Here is a 26,383-nt window from a genome sequence, read left to right on the forward strand (position 1 = left end):
AAATCGCACCATTCAAAAAATCGCACAAGCGGTAAATACGCACAAGCGAAAAAATCGTGGGATTAAATCTACAAAACGCACTGGCGATAAAATCGTATAAGCGATAAATTTGCACAAACGATAAGATCGCACAACCGAAAAAATGGCACAAGCCATGAAACAGCCTAAGCGATAAAAACGCACAAGCAAACAAAAATCGCACAAGGGATTAATTCCACGATCGCCCAAGTTGTTATCGCACAAGGGATTAATTCCACCAATAGCACTTGTGAAAATACCACCCAAGCAATAAATACATACAAGAAAAAAATTGCACAAGGGATTAATTTCACAAATCGCACAAGCAATATCTCGCACAAGGGGTTAATTTTACTAGTCGCACTAGCGATATAACTGTACAAGCTATTAAACCGCGTAAGCGATAAAACTAAACGCATAAGCGATAAATTTGCACAAACGGTAACATCGCACAAGCGATAAAATGGCATAAGCCATAAAAACGCGTAAGCGATAAAACTAAACGCATAGGTGTTAAATTTGCACAAAAGATAACATCGCGCAATCGCACAAGCGCTAAAATGGCACAAGCGATAAAATCGCACAAGCGATAAAATCGCACAAGCGATAAAATGGCAATAGCGATTAAATGGCGCAATCCATAAAATATCTCGCACAAGGGGTTAATTCCACTAATCGCACTAGAGATAAAACCGTGTAAGCTATAAAACCGTGTAAGCTATAAAACCGTGTAAGCGATAAAACCAAAGCCATAAGCGATAAATGTGCACAAACGATAACATCGAGCAATCTATAAATCACAAAAGCGATAAAATGACACAAGCGATAAAATCGCACAAGCGACAAAATCGAACAATCCGTAAAATCGCACAAGCAATAAAATCGCACAAGCGATAAAATCGCACAAGCAATAAAATCACACAAGCGATAAAATCGCACAATCCATGAAATCGCACAAGCGATAAAATTACACAATCCATAAAATATCTCGCACAACGGGTTAATTATACTAATCGCACTAGAGATAAAACCGTGTAAGCTATAAAACCATGTAAGCGATAAAACCAAAGCCATAGGCAATAAATTTGCACAAACTATAACAACGAGCAATCCATTAATCGCACAAGCGATAAAATCGCACAGGCCATAAAACCGACCAAACGATAAATACGCACAAGCAAAAAATCGCACAAGGTAATAACTTCATGAATTGCACAAGTCATATTTCGCGCAAAGGAATTAATTCGACAAATCGCACTAGTGATAAAACCGCCCAAGCGATATATAGGCACAAGCAAAAAAATCGCACAATGGATTAGTTCCACAAATCGCACTAGCGATATAACCCCACAATTCATTAAATCGTATAAGCGATAAACACACACAAGCGATAACATCGCACAAATCATAAAATCGTACAAAAAATTCCACAAACGGTTATCCCACAAGAGATTATCGCACAAGGGATAAATTCCACAAATCGCATAAGCGATAATCCACAAAACGCACTGGTGATAAAATCGTATAAGCGATAAATTTGCACAAACGATAAGATCGCGCAAACCGTGCACAAACGATAAGATCGCACAAGCGAAAAAATGGCACAAGCCATGAAACCGCCTAAGCGATAAAAACGCACAAGCAAACAAAAATCGCACAAGGGATTAATTCCACGATCGCCCAAGTTGTTATCGCACAAGGGATTAATTCCACCAATAGCACTTGTGCTAATACCGCCCAAGCAATAAATACATACAAGAAAAAAATGCACAAGGGGTTAATTTTACTAGTCGCACTAGCGATATAACTGGACAAGCTATTAAACCGCATAAGCGATAAAAGTAAATGCATAAGCGATAAATTTACACAATCAATAACATCGCAAAGCCATAAAATCGCATAAGACATAAAAACGCGTAAGCGATAAAACTAAACGCATAGGTGTTAAATTTGCACAAAAGATAACATCGCGCAATCGCACAAGCAATAAAATGCACAAGCGATAAAATCGCACAAGCGATAAAATCGCACAAGCGATAAAATCGCACAAGCGATAAAATGGCAATAGCGATAAAATGGCGCAATCCACAAAATATCTCGCACAAGGGGTTAATTCCACTAATCGCACTAGAGATAAAACCGTGTAAGCTATAAAACCGTGTAAGCGATAAAATCAAAGCCATAAGCGATAAATTTGCATAAACGATAACATCGAGCAATCTATAAATCACAAAAGCGATAAAATGACACAAGCGATAAAATCGCACAAGCGACAAAATCGAACAATCCGTAAAATCACACAAGCAATAAAATCGCACAAGCGATAAAATCGCACAAGCAATAAAATCACACAAGCGATAAAATCGCACAATCCATGAAATCGCACAAGCGATAAAATCACACAATCCATAAAATATCTCGCACAACGGGTTAATTATACTAATCGCACTAGAGATAAAACCGTGTAAGCTATAAAACCGTGTAAGCGATAAAACCAAAGCCATAGGCAATAAATTTGCACAAACTATAACAACGAGCAATCCATTAATCGCACAAGCGATAAAATCGCACAGGCCATAAAACCGACCAAACGATAAATACGCACAAGCAAAAAATCGCACAAGGTAATAACTTCATGAATCGCACAAGCCATATCTCGCGCAAGGGAATAATTCGACAAATCGCACTAGTGATAAAACCGTACAAGCCACAAAACCGCCCAAGCGATATATAGGCACAAGCAAAAAAATCGCACAATGGATTAGTTCCACAAATCGCACTAGCGATATAACCCCACAATTCATTAAATCGTATAAGCGATAAACACACACAAGCGATAACATCGCACAAATCATAAAATCGTACAAAAAATTCCACAAACGGTTATCCCACAAGAGATTATCGCACAAGGGATAAATTCCACAAATCGCATAAGCGATATCTCGTACAATAGATTAATTCCACAAATTGCACAAGCGATATCTCGCAGAATGGATTATTTTTATTCCACAAATCTCACTAGCGATAAAACAGCATAAGCGATAAATACGCACAAGCGGTGAATACGCACAAGCGATGAATACACACAAGCGATAAATACGCACAACCGATATCTCGCGCAAGGGATAAATACCACAAATCACACTAACGATAAAACCGCACAAGCGATATCTCGCATAAAGGATTATTTCCACAAATTGAACTGGCGATAAAATCGCACAAGCCATAAAACTGCACAAGCAATAAAACCACACAAGCGATTAAATCGCACAAGTAATAAAATAGCACAATCGATAAAATCGCACAAGACATAACACCGCACAAGCGATAAAATCGCACAAGCAATTAAATCCACAAATCGTACAAGCCATAAAATCGAACAATAAAATCGCACAAGCGATAAAATTCCATAAGCGATAAAATCGCATAAGCGATAAAATCGCATAAGCTATAAAATCGCATAAGCGATAAAATCGCATAAGCGATAAAATCGCATAAGCGATAAAATCGCATAAGCGATAATCGCATATGCAATTGAATCGCACAAGGTATCAAATTCACAAATCGCACAAGCCATAAAACTGTACAAGCAATAACATTGCACAAGTGCTTAAGTCGCACAAGTGATTTAGCCGCATAAGGGATTAATTTCACCAAAGTAAACGGGAAAAAATTGGAAAAGTGATAAATACGGGGAAAATTTCTTATAAGTAATAAAATCACAACAACGGAAAATTTGTAGAAAAACTCATTTTCACAAAAGCAATATTCTAATAAAAATGCTATATATTCGCAAAAGCGATGGAATCACAGAATTGATAACATCTTAAAAGCAATAGAATTACTCAATCAATTATATGACAATATAGTAATGACAGATATGTAAGTTAAATAGCAGCGGAAGCGGATTTTGAGTGGAAATTCTAACTGACTATCTTTTAATCTTACATGGGAGAGTACCTTCTCATATAACTCAGTACAACAGCCTATATAAGGGTGGGAAATTCCAAGTTAGGGTCATATTGGAAAGTCGGAAGAGCAAAATCTAAAATGGGCTTGAAATTCTCAGGCCAATATTTTCAGGGTCTTTCTTTATGTAACCTGTTCGAACATAAAGTTTTGCGAACATTTTTTTATACATTTGAGATATAAGAAGGATAATTGGATCGAAACAACAAATAAAAAACTTGGGGGAACGCGCCACCAAAAAAAACCCAAAAGCCGTTGTATAAACCAATTGTTACAATATGCAAATATGGGACATAATTGAAAAGTATTAGGGAAAGCAATAGGATTGTTATGTGATTAGTTGACCAAGTATAAAGGGGCCACGCCACACCCAAGATGACGTTGGTTGGTTCAAAATTATCCCATTTTACATCTTGACCCTCAACAAAACTCCAACAACATCTAATAATAACAAGAAAACATTACCTTGAACTAAATATTTTGTGGCACAACAACTCGTACAAAAAACCTCAATGACTTTTATCTCATCTTTCTCATTTTAAATATTTTATTATTATCCTATGCCTAACCACACAACGTCTTTTGTTTGTGGCAAATCATATCATAGATTTAATTTAGAATCCAAATACAATACGCATTACAAATTGAAAAAACTGCCATCAGTCTTTGTTAAACATTACTAGTAATTGGATTGATGAAAATTGATTTTAATTTTCTTCATATAAGGCGAATACCCGGAAGTTATAAAATAAAAGTGCCTAAATAACCATGGCCGAAACGCCAACTCTAAATTATGAGGCGAATATAAGTGGTTCCAAGTACTCACTATCGGCTGCACCCACATCAGCATGGTATAGTGTGCATCATTTGAGTACAATGGCAGCAGGTGAGTTTTCCATTCATATTCGTAATAATATTTCATATTAAGTTTTGGGCAGAGTCCCAGTTTGACCGAGGGGTGTCGATGAAAGAATCTTAGAACTTTTTAATCTCCATGTATCTGCCTTTTCCTTAATCCAGCAAACTATCTCCCTCTCTCTCTTCTGCTATCCCTGTCATTTTATTCTCATTTTGCAGGTGCCTTTATATTCTTCAGCGGAGGCATGGCCATGGCACATGGCTTAGGATGGTCGGTGTATCCAACCACCGGCTATAGCCTACACTTTCATTTATCCTGGTTCGTAGCGGTGCTTATAGGCGCCATTTTGTCGGTGCCTGCTATCAAAATAATGCCCAAGAAATATATCACGGTAGGTATGAAAGAATTATCACACTTAACATGAACCTAAAATCATTTTCCTTTGCAGAGCATTTCAGCAGCATTGATTCTAATGGGTGGCATTGTTTTCATAGTTGCTCCCTATAGTATAGATGTCCTAATTGCTGGACGCTATCTCAATGGCATGGCAGTAGGTTTGGCCATCACTCCATATCTCATGCTGATTGGGGATATATCACGTTTTGGCACCCGAGGCACTTGTCTAGGCATTGAACAATTATCGCTTACCCTTGGCTTGGAACTCCAAATCATCATTAGCACACAGTGGGATGTTACCACCACATTTGCGGTCAATCGTTTGCATGGACTTCTGGATGTTGTCTTTGCCATATTTATTTGCATAGCTCTATGGCATTTTGTGGAATCCCCCGTGGACTATTTGCGCATGGGCGATGAGCCAACTGCCCTGAGTATCATGGCTCGACTAAAAAAGCCACCTGGTGCCAATAGTGCCGCCAATATTTTACTCATGGAACACAACACCTATCTAAGTGAACAGAGTGAGCTGGGCTTTGGCAGCTGCATAGGACCCATGTTCAAGATGATACTTTTCCGAAGCATGATGTTGGCCTTTACTTTCTCCTTGCCTTTGACGAGAACATTTAAATACAGTAAAACTGCCACTTTATCCTTGACCACTACCATGTTGGTGGCCGGCATACGTATATTAGGAGGATTTCTTTCCCTACTAATCACAGATAGATTGGGTCGAAAATTACCCGCTTTAATTTCGTCTTTGATAACTGGTAGTCTGATGATAACTGTAGCCGTAATATGCCAAAAATATGATAATTTAACCAATCCCCGTGCCATGAGCTATGTTTTTAGCTTCTGCTTGATAATACAATTCTGGTCTGGACTTTTTGCCCCACTAACCTCGGTGTATGTGGCTGAAGCTTTTCCCCTAAAAAGAAAATCCTATTGCATTGCATTTTGTGTGGTACTGGAACAAGTCATCGGCATTCTTGTCTTATGTCTGGCAACCCCCTTGGGAGATGATGGCACTCTCATTGCTCAGGGTATTATAATATTGTTGGCCAGCATCTTCTTTGGCCTAACCATGCCCGAGACGAAGCAAACTTCATTGCGAGAAGCTCAGAAACGCTTTAGACATTTCTTCAACTGGAAGTCGATTTAAAATTGTCTATGTTTAACTTTGTCAGTCATCGATTTTTTTTTAATAAATATGATTTTATTTTTTTGTAAAACTTTTGATGTGTGTTTACTGTACTTTACCCTTATTTTTAAGAAATGAAATAAGTTTGAACTTTAATAATAACTCAAAAATATTTTAATATGAATCAGTATGTATTAACTTAACAGTACATAAATTTTTCCCCCTATTTTTAATATGTATTGATCTGGCAATTAGGGCTCTTTCTTTTATCTCGTTGGCAGTTCGCATATTCTACGAACTGGCCTGTCAAGTAAAGACTAAGCATAGGGTCTCTTCTTGTCTCAGCAGCGAACCAGATCACATCTCACCTAAGTATAAATAAAAGTACAAATGTAAGTTGTTTGAAAAAAGGAGCATTTTTATTTCCCTTATAACTTGACTGCAATATTTGGTATTGTGTCTGACCACAATCCCGTGGTTTCCTACTCGTTTCCCACAACTCCTTGGATCTTTCCAATTTTGAAAAGAATTGTTTTAGATCCATAGTATCAACTCCCGATACTCTTACCTTTTCCCATCCTCTGGGTAAAGCGATTTTCTCCCACCATTGGTGTAATGGTAATTCATAAATTTATTTATTTATGAACCCATTTTTAAATCTAAATGTTTTATCCCCATAAACTTTAACATGGTCCATTCGAGCCTTGCTTGTTATCTGGCAACCTCACCTTTACTAAAAAGTGCAACGAAGTAAAAAGTGACAGCTAGTGCTGAACACGTTTTATCACTATTTCCCGTATTCTCGCATTCTTTAAATTGCTACTCAATATCAATTTTTTGCGTGAAGAAAAAGTGTTTTGACAAAATATTCGCTGAATATCAATTTTTTTCGGGAATAAGAAAGTGTTTTGTTTTTGATAGTTTTTGCTGGACAGAACAGTGAAAATTAAAGGATAGAAGTGAGTAAAGAATCATTTGCGTTTGGAGGACTTCACGTCCCAAAAAGAATATTAAAAAGCAAAAAAATTCTTTTTTATGTGCCTTGTCCAGAATATTAAAGGAAACGCAAGAAAGCCGGAAAGTATATCAGCATTCCATTTGCCAATCCAGATTCCCATCTGTTGTGTTCCCCCTACTGGATAGGGATTGGTCGTCAAACGTTTTTTTTTTTTTTTTTTTTTTTTTTTCACAAAAACGTGCAATTCTATTATTTGAAGCAGGGGTGTATCAAAGGTTCACCCCCTCACCGACATTGGACGAAAACCGCATGCTGCAATGCTCCTCTTGCCCACGGTCGTCGCAGCTGGATCTTTCATCCCACAAGTGGTACTTCACATGGAATTAATTCTCTTCACTTCAAAGTAAGTTTCCAAATTATTCCTATTTTATTATCACAAATACAGTCCATTTACTTATCCGTACACCACCCCCCTACTCTGGGGCTCCCGAAAAGTGTAACTCAATTCACTTAACCATTTACATATCCATTCCCCCCATCCCCTGGGGCTACCAGGAAGTGTAACTCAATTCAATTAACCTTGAAACAACGGTCTAATATACGAAAGAAAAAGAAAAAATAAACAACAACAACTTACGACTCAAATGTTGACATCCACTTGGAGCCCACATTAACATTTGCAAATAAATCCCCCAAATCAATTCTTGCTTGCGATCAGTGACTACTAAACTATATAACATTCGGTTTAACATTCAATGTTAGCACTCATTGCTTAATGTGGTTCTGAACGTGGGTGTTAAATTCCCACTTAATATGTACTACACACAGTAACATACATATTGTTATCCGAGGACAGTGCTATTCAAATTGTAAAAACTCTCTCGAAACAATCATTAACAAATGTTAAATTATTTTACCTCAAAATATTATATCAACAATTTGTTTTGCATGAACTCCAACTTAGCTTATTTGGGTTCGGATCTTCGGTGCTAGAAACGATAGCTTAATCGACCAAACCCAAAACATACATATTTTATCAATTTTATACGAAGTGTTGGTTAACATTGTTAAAATGAATGTACATATAGACGAAGGCTCAAAGTGAGAACAGTTTTACAGACCCTTGTGAATTTTGGAAACATTTGAAAAGCTGTTATGAAATTTTGCTTGTGTAACTGGGAACAGTTCGTTTTAATTTTTAAGCAGTAATTCAAACTATTATTGCCTTTACATTGAATGTCAGTGGCATATTCAAATTGGAAACAGTTTTTACATTTTTATGAACCAACAACAGTGTAAAAATCGGGCTTATAAATCTTTATTGATACCTTGTGGCGAAATTGGGAATAGTTTTCCTAAATACAAGAATTTTTTAAGAAACCATCGTTCAATTTTATATGTGAATAAGGAAATAGGTCTTTGAAAGATTTTATGTATCAAACCCCTTGATATTGAGATATTTATATTAGAACGAAGAAATTTTGTCCACACTGGGAACAGTTTTGAACCTATTACCTTTTTGAATTATATGGTACAAAGAACGAGAACAACCCCAACGTTAATTATTTATTTTTTATATTTGTGTCACTTCCATAATAGATATTATTATTTTCTGTATTTGTGTCACAAATATATACCGTCTTTTACATATATATATAAATAAATATAACAAAAATACCCATATTCTCTTATAGGTTTGTCCTCTCTGAAAACCCTTTTTATTATTTTTATTACTTTCTTTTACTCAAGCCTAAAGTTTTTCAAAACTTTGAGGGCACTTCCATTCCTTGGAAATTGCAAATTAATATTTTCATCCAGTTTTGATATATTTCCTTTCGGAATATCCCTTTATCCACAATGGAAGAATTCATTTTCGATTCTGATAATTTAATAACATTTTCTGCTAGCTTTGGCGACACGCCCGTGGAGGACCTTTCCGATTCTCGCCTTGAAGTTGCTCTTCAGGAGCTAAATGATAGATGGACAATTCTTCAAAAGACTTATAGGACACTTTGTATTTCGAAGGACTCAAATTCTGATGAGGGGCTGCTACAGTCAGCTAGAAAGAAGTTTGTTAAATGTACAAGTGACTTTCAGTCTTGTAAAGCCAGGATTTTGGACTTGCAAAAGACCCTCATAAACCCCTATAATTCATCCTCTTCTCCTGTTTTAGAAAGTCCAATTATGGACAACTCTGTTCCCTGCATAAAGGTCCCTCCTTGCGACACAGAGATCTTCTATGGGGGCTATGAGGAATGGCCCTCATTCAGGGACATGTTCTCCGCAGTGTATGGAGAACATCCCAGATTATCGGCCGTACAAAAGTTGTATCACCTTCGTTTGAAGGTAAGAGGCCAGGCGGCACTTATTGTGAAGAAATATAAGCTCTGTGGAGAGAATTTTGCTCTGGCGTGGGATGCTTTAAAGACTCGTTACGAAAACAGGAGAATTTTGGTTGACAACCAACTAAAAATCCTCCTCAATTTAAAGCAAATCCCCTCCGAAAGCAGCGAGGCCCTTCAGGAAATCCAGGCTACAATAAATGATTGTTTGGCCGCTTTAAATGCTCAGAAAATTTCCACAGCCGATTGGGACCCTATCCTCGTGTTTTTGTGCTCTACAAAACTCCCACATGAAACCCTTTCACTATGGGAACAGTCATTGAAATCACATAGGGATCTCCCCAATTGGGACCAAATGGATACCTTTCTTTCCAATCGGTATGAGGTGGTCGAAAGACTCAATAGCATCCAGGGCGCCAAGAAAGGGAACAGTAGAAAACAGGATTCTGATATTCATGCTTTCAATACAGAAAGTAAAGCCCAATTTCCCTGTAAGATTTGCAACTCCAACCATTCTCTTCGAAGCTGCCAAGAATTCCTAAAAATGAGTCCCCAAGCTCGCAGCGAATTTGTACGGCAGAATAATACGTGTTTAAACTGCTTGTCATATACACATATTCGGAGCGATTGCAAAAGCAAATTTCTGTGCACAACGTGCAAGAAAAACCACCATACGCTCTTGCACTTTCCCAATTCCAACACCAAATCTTCTCCAAACAAGTCTAACGTAAATACCACAAACCCTGTTGACGTAAACTCTCCTATTGAATTACCATCCACTTCCACTCCTAGCCAAGACTTTTACCAAGTGACCCAAACGTCGTCTCATTATGTTTCCGAGAACAACCAGCTCTGCGAGAAAACCCTTTTGCCAACCGCTTTAGTCTCCATAATCCATAATGGAGACACATTTAGTGCTCGTGCTTTTCTTGACCAAGGGTCAGAAAAAACCTTTATCTCTAAACGTTTGCAGCAGCGTTTGTTGCTTCCAACCGAACCAATGAATTTTCAAATACGGGGAATGGGCGGCGGTGTAGTGGCAAACTCAAAGTCCTTTTGTAAGCTCACCCTATATTCGAGGAAACATGACCACTCGCTGGCCATCCAAGCAATTGTCGTCCCCAAGATAACCCGACTACTGCCAAACTTTTTTGTCCCTCAATCAGATTATTCTTATGACGATTTATCTGATTTAGATCTGGCTGATCCTGAATTCTTTTCTCCTGGACCCGTAGATTTGTTGATCGGCAGCAATGTCATGCCAAAATTACTTCTTGATGGGGTCAAGAAGTTGCCAAATTCTCTTTTGGCCCAAGCGACTATATTTGGGTGGATAATTAGCGGTCCATTAGAAACCCTCAATTGCTCATCATTCGCTATTGAAACCACCGAAACTTCTGAGTATCCGATAAGCCAACAACTGCGATTGTTTTGGGAGCAGGAAGAGATTCTTTCAAGCCCTCCTATATCCCCAGATGATGAGTATTGCGAAAGTTTTTTCTGTCAAACCACCACTCGAAACGCAGAAGGTCGATACATAGTAAAACTTCCTTTTAAGTCCGAAAATCACAAGGAACTAGGTCTAGGCATTTCACGACATATTTCCCTTATCCAGTACTTGCGTATGGAACAGTCTCTAGGCAGGAAACCAGAAATGGCGAACACATATTACAATATATTAAAGGAATATATTTCCCTTGGACATATGGAGGAGGTTACGCCTCATGAAATTTCCAAAGACTCATCTCAAAGTACATACTACCTGCCCCACCATGCGGTCCTTAAGCCTGACAGTCGTAGTACAAAAGTGAGGGTTGTTTTTAACGCCTCTCAGCGAACCTCCTCAGGAAAGTCCCTTAATGACGTGTTGTATATCGGTCCATCCCTACAATTAGACCTTTCGACTTTGATTTTGAACTGGCGTCTGTATAGGTACGTTTTCAGCGGTGACATCGAGAAGATGTACCGCCAGATATTAGTTCACAAGGACCACACGAACTTCCAAAGGATACTTTTCCGGCCAGAACCCACTAGTCCCATTAGAGATTATGCCCTTAATACCGTGACTTTTGGTGTTAGTTCAGCCCCCTACTTGGCAATAAGGACAATTTTGCAGTTAGCTCGTGATTCAGCGGATACACACCCTCAGGCGTCTCAAATTTTGCAGAGAGAAATTTACGTCGATGACGTCCTCTCAGGAGTACACAATATAGCCTCAACTATTGATTCCCTATCACAATTAATCAAAGTCCTAAGTTCAGCCGGTTTTCCTTTCAAAAAAATAACTTCAAACTGCCCACAAGTTATAAATTCCGTCCCAAAGGATTGTCTGTTGGATACGAATTTTCTAAAGTTCAATGAAACTAGTTCGGCAAAGACATTGGGTATCCAATGGAACGCCCTCAACGACCAATTTTCGTATCAAGTTGCAAATATATCGCCCTCTGAAGCTATAACTAAAAGGCAAATATTATCGGCTTCTTCGAAGCTTTTCGACCCAGCTGGTTGGATTTCCCCAATAATCATCCAGGCAAAATTCCTTTTGCAACAGCTGTGGTTGGAAGGGACCGATTGGGACGAGAATGTAAAGCCCTCCTCTCTATTAAAGTGGAATAAATTTGTCGTAAATCTTTCCCAGCTGGCTGATATAAAAATACCTCGCTGGATCAATTTTGCCCCATTATATCATACGCAGATACACGGTTTCTGTGACGCCTCAGAAAAGGCGTACTGTGCTGCGGTCTACTTGAGAACTCGAACGGAGGATTCTGTCCAGTGCCACCTTCTTGTCTCCAAAACGAAGGTCGCTCCTATTGATCCAGTCAGTCTCCCAAGATTGGAACTTTGTGGAGCCGTTTTACTCTCGAAATTAATGAGACAACTCATAACCTCTCTCCCAATTCAGAACTACGATATGTTTCTCTGGTGTGATTCGTCCATTGTACTGGGCTGGCTGGAAAAACCACCTAATACGTGGAAAACTTATGTGGCCAACAGGACTTCCAAAATCCTCCACAATGTTGGAAACTGCATCTGGCGTCATATACGCTCCGCAGATAATCCAGCAGACCTAGGATCCCGTGGGTGTAGCTCTGTTGATCTCATGAATAACACATTGTGGTGGCATGGACCGACATGGCTTCTTGGCCCCCCCGAGGATTGGCCAAAGTCCAGATTCTTATCTGAGAATCCACCAGAAATGCGAAGGATAAAAGTATTTCACACGTTCGATGACCAATCCGACACATTAGAAAGGTTTTCAAAATGGGACAAGGCCATACGGGTTCTTGCTTATGTTTTCCGATTTTACTCCAAAATCTCAAGATCATTTGATTATCCCCCATTCACAACACCCACTATTTCCTTTCAAGAATTTAATTTGGTGAAAAATCGACTCATTACCTTAACCCAAAAAAGGTATTACGCATCAGAGTATCACTCTCTTTGTACAGCTAAAATAGTTAGCAAGAAAAGCTCACTTTACTCCCTTAACCCCTTTATTGACTCAGACGATACCATAAGAGCAAATGGAAGGTTGGTCAATTCAGATCTCACTTATATCGAACGTCATCCAATTATTTTACCGGCTCAATCGAGATTTTCTGAACTTTTTGTAAAATTTACACATGAACTCCTCATGCATGCTGAACACTCTCTTATGCTCAGGACCATTAGGCAAGAGTATTATATCTCAAGGCTGCGACCACTCATAAAAAAGTGTATTAGAAACTGTAAAACGTGCGTCATATACAAGCAAAAGGTTCAATCCCAAATCATGGCTGCACTGCCACCCGAAAGAACCAATTTTTCCCTCCCTTTTACTGTGACTGGCTTGGATTTCGCAGGCCCCTTTTCCATTAAGACTTCCATTGTTCGACAAGCAGCATATCATAAAGGATATGTCTGTATTTTTGTTTGCTTTTGCACAAAAGCGTTACACCTTGAGATCTGCTCTGATCTCTCCTCCAATTCGTTTATAGCAGCCTTTACAAGGTTTGTGGGTCGAAGAGGCCTACCGAAACAACTTTATTCTGACAACGGGACAAACTTCGTGGGAGCTGAAAGAATCCTTCGAGAGTCCTTTGAACACTTTATAAAGTCCTCATTCAAGGACATCTCTGAAAAGTACTCATCCCACGGTTTTAATTGGTCCTTTATCCCTCCAAATGCCCCACATATGGGAGGGATTTGGGAAGCTGGAGTAAAATCCTTTAAAACTCTTTTCCGAAAAGTGGCACATAATTATAAGTACACCTTTGAAGAGTTCTCCACTCTATTAATTCGTATTGAAGCTGTTTTGAATTCTCGGCCACTATCACCTATGACCGATGATCCCCACGAAATATTGGCATTGACACCAGGACATTTTCTGAGGGGTGCCCCATTGATGGCCTTTCCAGAAACACCCTCAGAACCCCTTTGTTTAACAGATAGATGGGATAAACTCAAGGCTCTTCAGCACCAATTCGCTCGTCGATGGAAGGACGAGTACTTGAAAGAACTCCACAGAAGGTACAAGTGGAAAAATGTAAAGGACGATATCTCTATCGGCCAACTCGTTGTCATTAAAGACGAACTTCTCCCACCATGCGAATGGCGATTAGGGAGGATTAAGAAAACTTACTACGGTAGCGATGGTCATGTTAGAGTGGCGGATATACGTACACAGATGGGTGTTCTCACAAGACCAATAACGAAGATTTGCCTTCTCCCCTCGGACACGAAGACTTGTAGTAAAAATCCTTCAACATTTCCTACAATATCCTAAAATCCCAAAATAGTTTACTTTCCCAAAATCATTTGAAAATCTCCTTTTTCAATAAAACATCAGAGGTGTCCAGTATATGCTCCATTTCTTATTAAAGTTTTTGTAAAATGTTGCAAATCTTTATCATTTATCCAGAGAAATATTCCATTATAGGGGTCCTAAAAATTCAAACCTACACCAGTGTCTCATCTGCCGTAAGTATCATCCGTTGAAATACTGCAAAATGTTCTTGGCAATGAGCGTTAAGGATCGGCGTCGAGCTGTGCGAGCTCATGGGTATTGTATGAATTGCATGGCAAGATCACATGATTCGGCAGGCTGTACATCACCGGACTTGTGTCAGCGCTGCGGCCATGCACATAATACACTATTGCATCTTCCTATTACAGATCGTATACAAGCTAGACCTTCCAAAAAATGTGAAACTCCAAGAAATGTACGCTCTAATGTCACAAGGCAAAATAAATCGGTGAGAAACCAAAATGGAATTAACAGACGGAATTTAGCCGAGTGTAAACGACAACGATCTCAACAAAAGACAACCTCTTCACTTCCTCCCACTACAAATTTACGGCGATGTGTGCAGAATGCGATGATGGCATTGGATCGTCTGCAAAGGACTCTTTAAGGACATTAGACCTTCTCTCTTTGGCCAATACTGGCCAAGGGGGGCAGGATGTTTACTGTACTTTACCCTTATTTTTAAGAAATGAAATAAGTTTGAACTTTAATAATAACTCAAAAATATTTTAATATGAATCAGTATGTATTAACTTTACAGTACATAAATTTTTCCCCCTATTTTTAATATGTATTGATCTGGCAATTAGGGCTCTTTCTTTTATCTCGTTGGCAGTTCGCATATTCTACGAACTGGCCTGTCAAGTAAAGACTAAGCATAGGGTCTCTTCTTGTCTCAGCAGCGAACCAGATCACATCTCACCTAAGTATAAATAAAAGTACAAATGTAAGTTGTTTGAAAAAAGGAGCATTTTTATTTCCCTTATAACTTGACTGCAATATTTGGTATTGTGTCTGACCACAATCCCGTGGTTTCCTACTCGTTTCCCACAACTCCTTGGATCTTTCCAATTTTGAAAAGAATTGTTTTAGATCCATAGTATCAACTCCCGATACTCTTACCTTTTCCCATCCTCTGGGTAAAGCGATTTTCTCCCACCATTGGTGTAATGGTAATTCATAAATTTATTTATTTATGAACCCATTTTTAAATCTAAATGTTTTATCCCCATAAACTTTAACAATGTGTGTTTTTCCGTTGGCTACCTGTTGGGGATGAGTTCGTTACAGAAGCCACATTTATGAGGGGTCATCATGAAAATTTTTTAACGTTCAATACCCCTACCAAAGAGCAGAGAGAGAGAGAGAGTTGATCTAATTGCTATAGAGCTTAAGTCCCTATGGAACAAAACATTGAACTTCCCACATATATCTGAACAAGCCATATTTGCAAAACTAACAAAACTTCTGACAGAAAACGAGCGCTGCAGAAAACAACAAAACTTTGACTTATTTTTTTTTCGTAACTTTTTTTTTGCAATGAGTACCCCAAGGTTAAAATTCTGGGCAGATACTCTCCCAAAAAGCAAAAAAGTATTCTGTTTTTTGGTGAAACTCATATCCTTTACTTGTTTCCTTTTAATCCCAATAAGAATAAGAAAAAATGTGCTGAGTTCGACCGCGCCAATCTGGATCATATGCTGGTCGGATGACGGGAGGCTTAATACAAGTCACTGTGTGAAATTCCAGAGAAATCGGATAATAAATGCAGCTTTTATGGCCTTAAGACCCTTAATCGGCAGATCGGTATATATGGCAAATGTATCTGAATAACGACCGATCCGAACCATAAATTTCAGAGAAACCGGATAATAAATGCAGCTTTTATGGGCTTAAGACCCTTAATCGGCAGATCGATATGTGTGGCAGGTATATATGAATAAAGACCGATCCGAACCATAAACTCCAAAAAAAAACGGATAATAAATGCAGCTTTTATGGTCTTAAGACCCCTAACCGGCAGATCGGTATATATGGCAGCTATATCTGAATAAAAACCGATCCGAACCATTTTCTGGTGTGATGACGAAAGGCTTAAATCAACTCGGTTTTTCAAGTTTCAGCGAAATCGGGTTATAAATGCAGTTTTTGTGGACTTAAGATCCCTAATCGGCAGATCGCTGTATATGGCAATTATATCTGAATATAGACCAATCTAACCATATTTGAGTCAGATATCGCGAGGCTTTAATCAACTCACTGTTTCAAATTTCAGCGAAATCGGGTAATCATTGCGACTCTTATGGGCTTGAGACCCTAAATCAGGAGATCGGTCTATATGACAGCTATATCTAAATATAGTCCGGTCTGAACCAGATTTAAATCGGATGATGGGAGGCTCAAACCAACTCACAATTTCAGATATATGAAAATATGCTCCGATATGGGCCATGTTCGGTTTGAATATCGGGCCCTAGTACAACTTCTTATTTAAAATTTCAGCGAAAATGGAAAAAATTTTTGGCTTTTATGGGCTTGAGGCCCAAAATCGGCAGATCGGTCTATTTATTTGATCCATGATTTGACCCATTCAAGATCTTAACCTGCGTATAGAAGAAATACGAGCCTGTGCAAAATTTCAACTCGATTTATAAATTTTTAAAGTTTGTAGAGTGATTACAACTGATGGACACACAGACGGACAGACACGATGACATCGTTAAAATGTCTTATTTTGATGTGTTGCAAACTGTATGACTTAAAGAATATACCCCCTAACCTATGGTTGTGGGTACAAAAATCTAAATCATCAACGATTGGTTAACTAGAGCCCGATTTTGAGGTGGCTAATAAAACATTCCTTACCACATTTCGTGCAAAATCATGAAAATCGGGCGTTATATATATGGGAGCTATATCTAAATCTGACAGGTACTAAGATTTATTTTTTCTACTACACGACCATAATACGGTCCTGCGGGCAGAGTTCTTGGCGATCACGGAATGCGTAAGGTGGGGTGGTGTTAACGCGAGGACGTCGAGTGTGAACATCATTACGGACATTAAATTGGCCTTAAGGCACTAATAACCAGGGTGGTAAGGACACAAAAAATCTTGGAGTGTAAGAAAGAGATTGACGCTATATCAGGTTATGAATCGATTCAGGTCATATTGGTTTGGATATTGGAGGCAATAGCAAAATTTATAGTGCAAAATTTCAGGCAATTCAAATAAGAATTGCGTCATATAGGCGCTCAAGAAATGTTATCGGAAGATCATTTCATGTGAGAGCTATATCAGGTTATGGACCGATTTTAACCATATTTGACGTGTACGCTGGCGGTAGAAGAGGCCAGTATGCAAAATTTTAGCCAAATCGTATAATAATTGCCCCCGGTAGCAGCTTAAGAAATCAACTTGGAAGAGGTCAATTCAACACCAACCGCTAAAAGTAGGTGGGGTGTAGATCATATTGACTTTATATTTTATCCGCGGCGTCTTGATGCCCCCACAGTCGCTTGTGAAACATTTTAGAGTCCTAGCTGCATCCTATGATTTTTTGCCTCTAAAACCCTTTATTTAGCACCGTGTAAACAGTGACACGATTGCTCCGTTCGCGTACAATACCCATGGCCTGGTCACACCGAGTATTTAGCGCAAGTTTAGAATCTTAAATTAGAAAACTAATCGCATACAATGAGCTGGTCTTCCGCATAGGATGAGCAGGTAATTTCCATAAGATGATCACGTTTTCCGCATAGGATAAGCAAGTCATTCGCATAGGAGGAGTATGTCACTCGCAAAGAGGGAGTAGGTAGTTCGCATAGGATAAGCATGTCTTCCGCACAGGATGAACAGGTTATCGGCATAGGATGAACAGGTCTTCCGCATAGGATGAGCAGGTCATCCGCATAGGATGAGCAGGTCATCCGCATAGGATGGGCATGTCATTCACACAGGATGAGCAGGGCTTCCACATAGGATGGGAGCGGAAATTTGCATATGATGATCACGTTTTACGCATAGGATAAGCACGTCATCGGCATAGAATGAGCTGGTCTTCCGCATAGAAGAGCAACCATCTGCATATACACAATTCGTAAAGAACTTAGCTAAACACCTCAGCATCGGATCCAGCATGAAGATCCATATGTAAAGAGCACAGTTGGATCCCTGAGGACAAGCTCTCAATACCCTCACAAACTGTTTCTGTAAAACCAACCACGCTAACTATCCTATCACAGAAGTAACTAAGCCATTGAAAAAGATGCTGACAACTTATTTTCCCTAAACTCAAGAGTACACTTCGCCATGGAAATTAGTCAAAGTGAAGTTGACAAATATGTCAGTTTGGTGCTCCACCCTGTCATACAATTCAACGAGAAGATTTAGGCTTCTACTTTTCTACTTCTTTTTATACCCATCACCATAGGATGAGGGTATACTAATATAGTCATTTCGTTTGTAACACCTTGAAATATTGATTTGAGACCCCATAAACTTTATATATATTCTTGGTCTGTTGAAATTACGATAGCGGTCGAACGCGTAAAGCTGTCGCTTGAAATTTTTTACAGAAATATTGATGTAAGTCGTAGGAAATTGCAAATGGGCCATATCAGATCAGATTTGGATATAGCTCCCATATAAACAGATTTGACTTCTTGAGCTTTTACAAGTTGCAATTTTTATTCAAATAGGCTGAAAACTTGCAATTATTAACCCATTTGGCTGAAATTTTGCACGTAATGTTCTGCTATTGCTTCCAGAAAATTTCGTTGGGGTATGCATATGGGCCATATCGGTTCATATTTGGACATAGCTTCCATATTTGGACATAGGTTCATATTTGGACATAGCTTCCATATAAACCGGTCTCCCGATTTGACTTCTTGAGCTTTTACAAGCTGCAATTTTTATTCGAATAGGCTGAGAACTTGCAATTTTTGTCCGATTTGGATGAAAATTTGCACGTAGTGTAGTCGGTCAATAACCTGATATAACTCTATATATAAACCGATCTCCCGATTTGACTTCTTGAGCACCTGGAAGCCGCAATTTTTGTCCTTTTTGACTGAAATTTTCCACGCAGTGTTCTGCTATCACTTCCAACAACTGTGCAAGGTATGATCCAAATGGGTCTATAACCTGATATAGCTCCCATGTAAACCGAACTCTGTAGAAGGGTGTCACCGCAGTGGTTAGCAATTGGGTCTATAATGCTGAACGCCTGGATTCAAATCCTGACGAGAAAAAAAATTCAACGGTGGATATCCCCTCCCAATGTAAAAAACTTCTCCGCAAAGAGGTATCGCACTGCGACACGCCGTTCGGACTTGACTATAAAAAGTAGGCCCCTTATTATTGAGCAAACTTGAATCGACCAATACTCATTGATATGTGAGATGTTTGAACATGTTCCTTAATGGCATGTTCATGGGCAAAATTTGCATTTACTCTTTAGAAGAATACGGGATCTATGTTTCTCATTCCGTTTAGTTCTTTACCTTCAAGAACTCTTAGTTCACAATCCAAACCTCCATTCACCCATCGTTCCCGAATAGGAAAAACGTCAAATCCTGCTGCCACCAGGAGGACCTTTACAGTCGCCGAAGTGGCTTTACAATGGTGGAGGTTTATTTGTAGAAACCGGAGCATTGTCAGCATTCAAAATTTTCACCACAGTCTTTGTCGGACAAAAGTTCATCCTCACAAGATTCGTTTGATCTTGTCATTATAGTACATTCCACACGTGTGGATGATTCCTTCTTGCAGGTGCTGCTTTCGTCTGAATGCCTTTCGAGCTCCCTATGCCGCTAGCGCTCATCTTGAACCTAATCTTATGACACATCATTCATTCGTTACTACAATTATTATATACACAAATAGATTGTATATTAAAAATATCTGATATTTTCATAGCCATGGAAGAAGGAAATCAGTTCTTGAATAATAATTAACCGCGAATACTACTTTAGCTTCTACGAATATACAATTTGCTTACAGACCAAAAAAAATGAACCTCAACTCAGTGTTTATCTCAACTTTAATAGGGCATTCATTCTCCAGGGACATAGAAATAATTTTATTTACTATGGACCAACGAGTAACCACAAAGATTTATAATGTGGCAAAAAATTGTCATGCATTTATTTTTAGGAATAATATAAAAATTTCATAACATTTGTGTGATACAAAAACATCAGTCATACTTTGGCATTTCAAGTCATTGGATTGGATTTCATTAGGAATATTTTTTCTGCACAGTACATAATAGCAAATCCTTGAGTTATTGGAATGGAATTAAGACCTATGGCTGAATCTCCCACAATTATTTATGATGCCAATATAGGTTCTTCACAACGCTCAACAATACCAGCACCCATATCAGTATGGTACAGTCTGCATCATCTCTGCTCTATGGCAGCAGGTAAGTGATAGAAAAAAAGAGAAACTGTATTGAATCCGAGGTCATGGCGAAATGCAATAAGACAAGGGGAGTACATGGCTAGATCGATTTAGAATGTCAAGACAATCAAGCATATATACATTAAGACCGGTACTATGTTCGTACTTGAAGCACAAGTTTATCGCGATAACAAAAAAATAAGGGAAAATAAGTCTGCCATTTTAGAACGGAGTAATCTTGGATAGAAAACTTAATTGGAAGTGTCACATTCAGGTTGGTACTGACAAACCTCACAGATGTTGGGCCGTAGTCTCGAACTGGCTCTACAGAAGCGTTATTGGACCACTGACTCTACAGAAGCGTTATTGGACCAATACATACTTGCGCCTCAGTAGTTTAGTGGAATGCTATGGAGAAAAAATGAATTATAAGGACCATACAACAGGTTCAGAGAACATGTTGTCTTGGCATAGGCGGAGCGATGAGGACCACTTCTACTAGAGAACTGGAGACTGCGCTAGATATCCGAGCCAGGCAATTGGAGATTGGATTGATGATGGGAGCAGCTCATACCATCGCCATAAACTCGAGGAGACGATAGAAAACCTGGAAGGAAGGGAAGAGAGGTTTTCGATTGGATACCTGAGACGACACTTGAGGTGCGAGGCACAACATTTTTTCTATTGGCTTTCCCCTCCTAATGATGGCAACATTTGCGGGGCACTGTGTCATAAGAAAAAATGATATAGCAACATCTCTCCAAAGAGATCTAGCAATGCGGCACGCCTTTCAAACCCGCCTATAAAAAGGAGGTAATACTCCAACTCATTGATATGTCAGAAGTTTACCCCTGTTCCTTAATGGAATGTTTGTGGGCAAATGTCCGTTTTGGCCACAGAAATATGCATCGTAAAGCAGACAAGCTTCGAGATAAGACTCGGGCAAGAGCCAAGCGGAGCTTAGGCCAAAATGTGGCAAGGTTTTGCGTAAAATTTTCATAAGTTCTGGAGCCGTAGTGCATCATAAGTTCTTGGCATCTGTTCAAATGATCGAATGGCGATTTTTGAATACCCCCATGCCATGTTAATTCTTAAAAAATAATCGAAAAAAACTAAAATATAATCGAAGAAGTAAAATCGTGCTAAGTTTGGACGGGCCGAACCTTATATACCCTCCACCATTATGAACTGAATGCATTCTGGACTGAATCGGACCGTAGTTAGTTTGGATGCTGGAGACCATGATGGAAGTCATTGCGAAAAATATCAGCCAAATCGGACAAGAATCGCGCCTTATAGTGGCCTAAGAAGTATAATCGGGACATCGGTTTATATGGGAGCGATATCAGATTGCAGACCGATGCAGACCATGTTTGGCACGCTTGCCGAAGGTTAAAAGAGAAGTCGTTGAACAACATTTCATCCAAATCGGATGAGAATTGAGTCTGCTATAGGCTCAAGAAGTATAATGGGGAGATCATTTTATAGAGCTATATCAGGTTATGAACAGATTTAAAACATACTTGGCATAGTTGTTGGAAGTCAAAACAAAAGTTTGACTTCCAACTTCCATTTCAGCCAAATCGGCTAATAATTTCGCTCTCTAGAGGCTCAAGAAGTCAAGATCCAAAATCGGTTTACATAACAGCTATGTCGAGTTTTGAACCCATTTTGACAATACTTAAAACAATTCTTAGAAGCCATTATAAAACACCTGGTACAAAAATGCAGCCAAATGGGATAAGGATTGCGCCGTCTAGCGGCTCAAGAAGTCAAAAACCAAGGTCGGTTTATATGGCAGTTGTTTCAAAACATGAACCGATATACGCCATTTACAATCCCAACTGACCTACACTGTTGTGCAAAATTTCAAGCGTCTAGCTTTATTCCTTCGCACGTTGGCGTGCTTTCCGCAGACAGACGGACGGACATGGCTAGATCGACCTAAAATGTTATGGCGATCAAGAATATACATATACACTTTATGGGACCTTAGACCAATATTTCGACGTATTGTAAACGGAATGGCGAAGGTAAATCATCTCCTTCCTATGGCAGAGGGTATAAAAGTCATAAAAAATAATAAAGTACATTTTGGGAAAAGTCTACGGAACTCAGCTGAAAACAAACTTTTCATCGACCAGAAATACAATTTTTAAATGTATCCGAAATTTTCGACCAAACTTAAAACGCTTGTAAGTCTTAAAATTTGTGTTTCATGGAGAAAAGGACCAAGGCTTGCAACTACTTATATAAGCGTCCAATGGGAAAAAGAGAGGTTCATACTGACATTAGACAACCTGCTAAAATTAAAAATATATTCAATCATAACGTTTGTTAGAGTGTAAAAAACAGGTAACTCTTAAAATTTGCATCAGGTTTTATCCACAACAAGTAAAAGCGTGCTAAGATCGGCAGGTCCGAATCTTGAGAATCCACTATCATGGATTCTTTTTAAAATTTATACAAAATAAATTTACTTGGAGGGCATAGTTTTATTCTACATACCAAACTTCTGTCAAACCAGTAAAAATTAAAGGAACCGAATAATTATAATCAAGAGATCGGTTTAAATGGGAACTATATCAGGTTATAGTCTGATTTGAACGGTGCTTGGTTCAGTTGTTGGATGTGGAACACCGCATGCAAAATTTCAGCCAAATCGAACAAAAATTGCTGCTGGTAAGGATTCAAGAAGTCAAATCAGGAAATCGGTTTATATGGGAGCTGTATTCAAATCTACACCGATATGACCCATCTGCAACCCTCAATGACCTACATCAATAGTACGTATCTGTGCAAAATTTCAAGCAGCTGCTACAGTGATTTCGACAGACGGACGGACTAGATCAACTCAGAATGTTGAGACTATCAAGGATATGTATACTTTATGGAGTCTAAGATCAATATTTAGAGGTGTTACAAAGGGAATGACTAGATTAGTACACTCTCATCCAATGGTGGTGGGTAAAAAAAAGGTCTAAAAAATTCAGCTTCCAGGGTTTAACCTCAAGACTGGGAGATCGTAAAGCGTAAGAACAAAAGTAAAAATTATGGTTTAACACCGGAAAATTGTCGTAGACAACAATTTTGACAAAAGTCAGGCGAGTTTTTTTTTTTGTGTTACCAATTGGCCTAACGCTTAAACCCTTCTGATAATGCAGACTCCCTATAAAGTACAAGCTTATCTTTTGCTATACAGATAATGTTATTTCTCATTTTCTTTCAGGTGCTTTTATCTTTTTCACCGGTGGTATGGCAATGGCACAAGGCTTAGGATGGACTGAATATCGGGTAACCGGTTATAGTGGACACTTTCAGTATTCATGGTTTGTGGCTGTCATAATTGGAATAGTTTTGTCGTTGCCAGCTATACGCATTATGCCAAAGAAATTTATAATGGTATGTATCAAACGAAATCTTGAAAATAAGAGAAAACTCCATCTTCAACTTGACCATTTTCCAGGGCATTTCCTCATTGCTGATTTTGGCAGGTGGCATTGTGTTCACCTGCTCACCGCACAATTTGGATGCCCTTGTAGCTGGAAGATATCTCAATGGCATTGCGGTAGGTCTAGCCACCACTCCATATCTGACGGTAATCAGTGACATATCACGTTTTGGCGCTAGAGGCGCTTGTCTTGGCATAGAACAGTTATCGCTGACCTTGGGCATGGCACTACAAATAATCATAACTACTCGTTGGGATGTGCGATCGCTATTGACCACCAACAGTTTTCATGGAATATTGGATATCATCTTAGCCATATTGGCGGGAATCTCTTTGTGGCGTTTTGTGGAATCACCAGTGGATTATTTGCGCATGGGCGATGAGGCCTCGGCTCTGGGTGCTTTGGCTCGTCTACAACGACCACCACGTGTTAATAGTGCCACAAATATTTCACTTGTGGAACACAACACCTATCTGAATGAACATTGTGATTTGGGTATTTGCAGCAGCATTGGACCCATGTTGAAAATGATTTTCTTCCGTAGCATGATGTTGGCCTTTACTTTCTCATTGCCACTATCGGAAATGCTGAAGATGAGTAAATCTACGATTTTAAGTAAAACTAGCAATCCGTCAGCTTATCTTCTAAACATACCCATTGTGGTGGCTGCTATGCGTATATTGGGAGCATTTCTAGCCCTACTTGCTACAGATAGATTGGGTCGAAAATTACCTGCTCTAATTTCGGCATTAGCAACTGGAGCTTTCATGATAAGTATAGCAGTCATATGTCGTAATTATGACAATTTGGATAGTGCCCATGCCATGAGTTGTGTTAGCTCATTTTGTTTGATGGTGCAATTCTGTGCAGGCATGTTTGCCCCCCTTACCTCGGCATATGTGGCTGAAGCCTTTCCTCTGAAAACAAAACCATACTGCATAGCTTTGTGTGCCGTACTGGAACAGGTCATACAAATTATTGTCCTGTGCTTGGCTGATCCCATTGGCAATGATGGCACCCTAATGGCAGAGGGAATAATGATAGTCGTGGCCAGCATCTACTTTGGCATAACCATGCCTGAGACTAAACAAACTTCGCTGCGTGAAGCGCAGAAACGTTTCCGAAATTTGTTGAATTGGAAAGCGATATGAAATTGAGTTCTGTTTAAAAAATTTGTAAGCAAGTATTGGGTTGCCCAAAAAGTAATTGCGGATTTTTCATATAGTCGTCGTTGACAAATTTTTTCACAGCCTGTGACTCTGTAATTGCATTCTTTCTTCTGTTAGTTATCAGCTGTTACTTTTAGCTTGCTTTAGAAAAAAGTGTAAAAAAAGTATAATTGATTAAAGTTCATTCTAAGTTTTTTTAAAAATGCATTTACTTTCTTTAAAAAAATCCGCAATTACTTTTTGGGCAACCCAATATTTAATCAAATAAAATTTAATAAAAAAGTTTTACTAAAAACCGAAATTTTTAAAAAAAATTCATTAAAATTCCTTTAAGGCAGAATTGTTTAAGAAATTTCATCTAAAGCGAGAATTTTGGAATTTTTCGAGAAAAATTGAGCTGCTGATGTTTTCGATATTTTGAGAAAGAGTTGCAAAGACGTATGGTACTCGTATAAACCTGCCATTTAGATACTAGGCTCCTTCTTCTAAAAGGGACAAGTTTCCTACGCCTTCTAGATCGGTTCAAATGATTTTATGTAAGAATAGTAGAGATCTAGTTCTAAGTAGATTGTCGAAGCTACAGCCGTAAAGGAAAGTAGCCAGGTGAGAAACATGTTGAGACCTTCTTATACTATAGATATACCTAATAATGCTGTTGAATACTACATTTAAATTTTGTTGACTTAGTGAATCGCAGTTTGAAAAAAGTTCGCACCCATAGATCAGACCAGGAATTAGAAATGTCTTTGCTAACAGAATTCGAATTTCGATTGGTGTATTGCATTTGTCTGTCGGCTACAGCATTTATATGACTTGACCAAGTTAAAGAATTGTTAAAAATCACACCTAAATTCTAAGCACAAGACACAATATCAATTTCCT

General features: G+C 38.8%; 3 protein-coding genes across 3 annotated transcripts; all 3 read left to right on the plus strand.

Moving 5' to 3' along the window:
• The first annotated feature begins 4,716 nt into the window (after nt 1–4,716).
• Nucleotides 4,717–6,479, plus strand: LOC106088526 (uncharacterized). Its single transcript, XM_013254088.2, has 3 exons — nt 4,717–4,873; nt 5,065–5,237; nt 5,295–6,479. Exons 1-3 carry the CDS (start codon nt 4,756–4,758, stop codon nt 6,402–6,404), a joined length of 1,401 nt encoding a protein of 466 aa, XP_013109542.2. The 5' UTR covers nt 4,717–4,755; the 3' UTR covers nt 6,405–6,479.
• A 1,170-nt stretch (nt 6,480–7,649) lies between these two features.
• Nucleotides 7,650–15,141, plus strand: LOC131997391 (uncharacterized). The gene is made up of 2 exons (XM_059368355.1): nt 7,650–7,744; nt 14,605–15,141. The coding sequence occupies exons 1-2, from the start codon at nt 7,659–7,661 to the stop codon at nt 15,077–15,079; spliced, it is 561 nt and encodes a 186-aa protein (XP_059224338.1). The 5' UTR covers nt 7,650–7,658; the 3' UTR covers nt 15,080–15,141.
• A 5,560-nt stretch (nt 15,142–20,701) lies between these two features.
• Nucleotides 20,702–25,677, plus strand: LOC106088523 (uncharacterized). Its single transcript, XM_013254084.2, has 3 exons — nt 20,702–20,902; nt 24,110–24,282; nt 24,347–25,677. Exons 1-3 carry the CDS (start codon nt 20,770–20,772, stop codon nt 25,481–25,483), a joined length of 1,443 nt encoding a protein of 480 aa, XP_013109538.2. The 5' UTR covers nt 20,702–20,769; the 3' UTR covers nt 25,484–25,677.
• Nucleotides 25,678–26,383: the final 706 nt, after the last annotated feature.

Source organism: Stomoxys calcitrans, chromosome 4, assembly GCF_963082655.1.
Source record: "Stomoxys calcitrans chromosome 4, idStoCalc2.1, whole genome shotgun sequence".
Classification (NCBI taxonomy): Eukaryota; Metazoa; Arthropoda; class Insecta; order Diptera; family Muscidae; genus Stomoxys; species Stomoxys calcitrans.

Bases quoted from the DNA above. Each gene is read 5' to 3' on its own strand.
- LOC106088526 (XM_013254088.2), top strand. From the start codon at position 4,756: ATGGCCGAAACGCCAACTCTAAATTATGAGGCGAATATAAGTGGTTCC. The intron at 4,874-5,064 runs GTGAGTTTTCCA...CTCATTTTGCAG, and splicing joins TTTGAGTACAATGGCAGCAG to GTGCCTTTATATTCTTCAGC. The intron at 5,238-5,294 runs GTAGGTATGAAA...TTTCCTTTGCAG, and splicing joins TGCCCAAGAAATATATCACG to AGCATTTCAGCAGCATTGAT.
- LOC131997391 (XM_059368355.1), top strand. From the start codon at position 7,659: ATGCTCCTCTTGCCCACGGTCGTCGCAGCTGGATCTTTCATCCCACAA. The intron at 7,745-14,604 runs GTAAGTTTCCAA...ATTCCATTATAG, and splicing joins TTAATTCTCTTCACTTCAAA to GGGTCCTAAAAATTCAAACC.
- LOC106088523 (XM_013254084.2), top strand. From the start codon at position 20,770: ATGGAATTAAGACCTATGGCTGAATCTCCCACAATTATTTATGATGCC. The intron at 20,903-24,109 runs GTAAGTGATAGA...ATTTTCTTTCAG, and splicing joins TCTCTGCTCTATGGCAGCAG to GTGCTTTTATCTTTTTCACC. The intron at 24,283-24,346 runs GTATGTATCAAA...ACCATTTTCCAG, and splicing joins TGCCAAAGAAATTTATAATG to GGCATTTCCTCATTGCTGAT.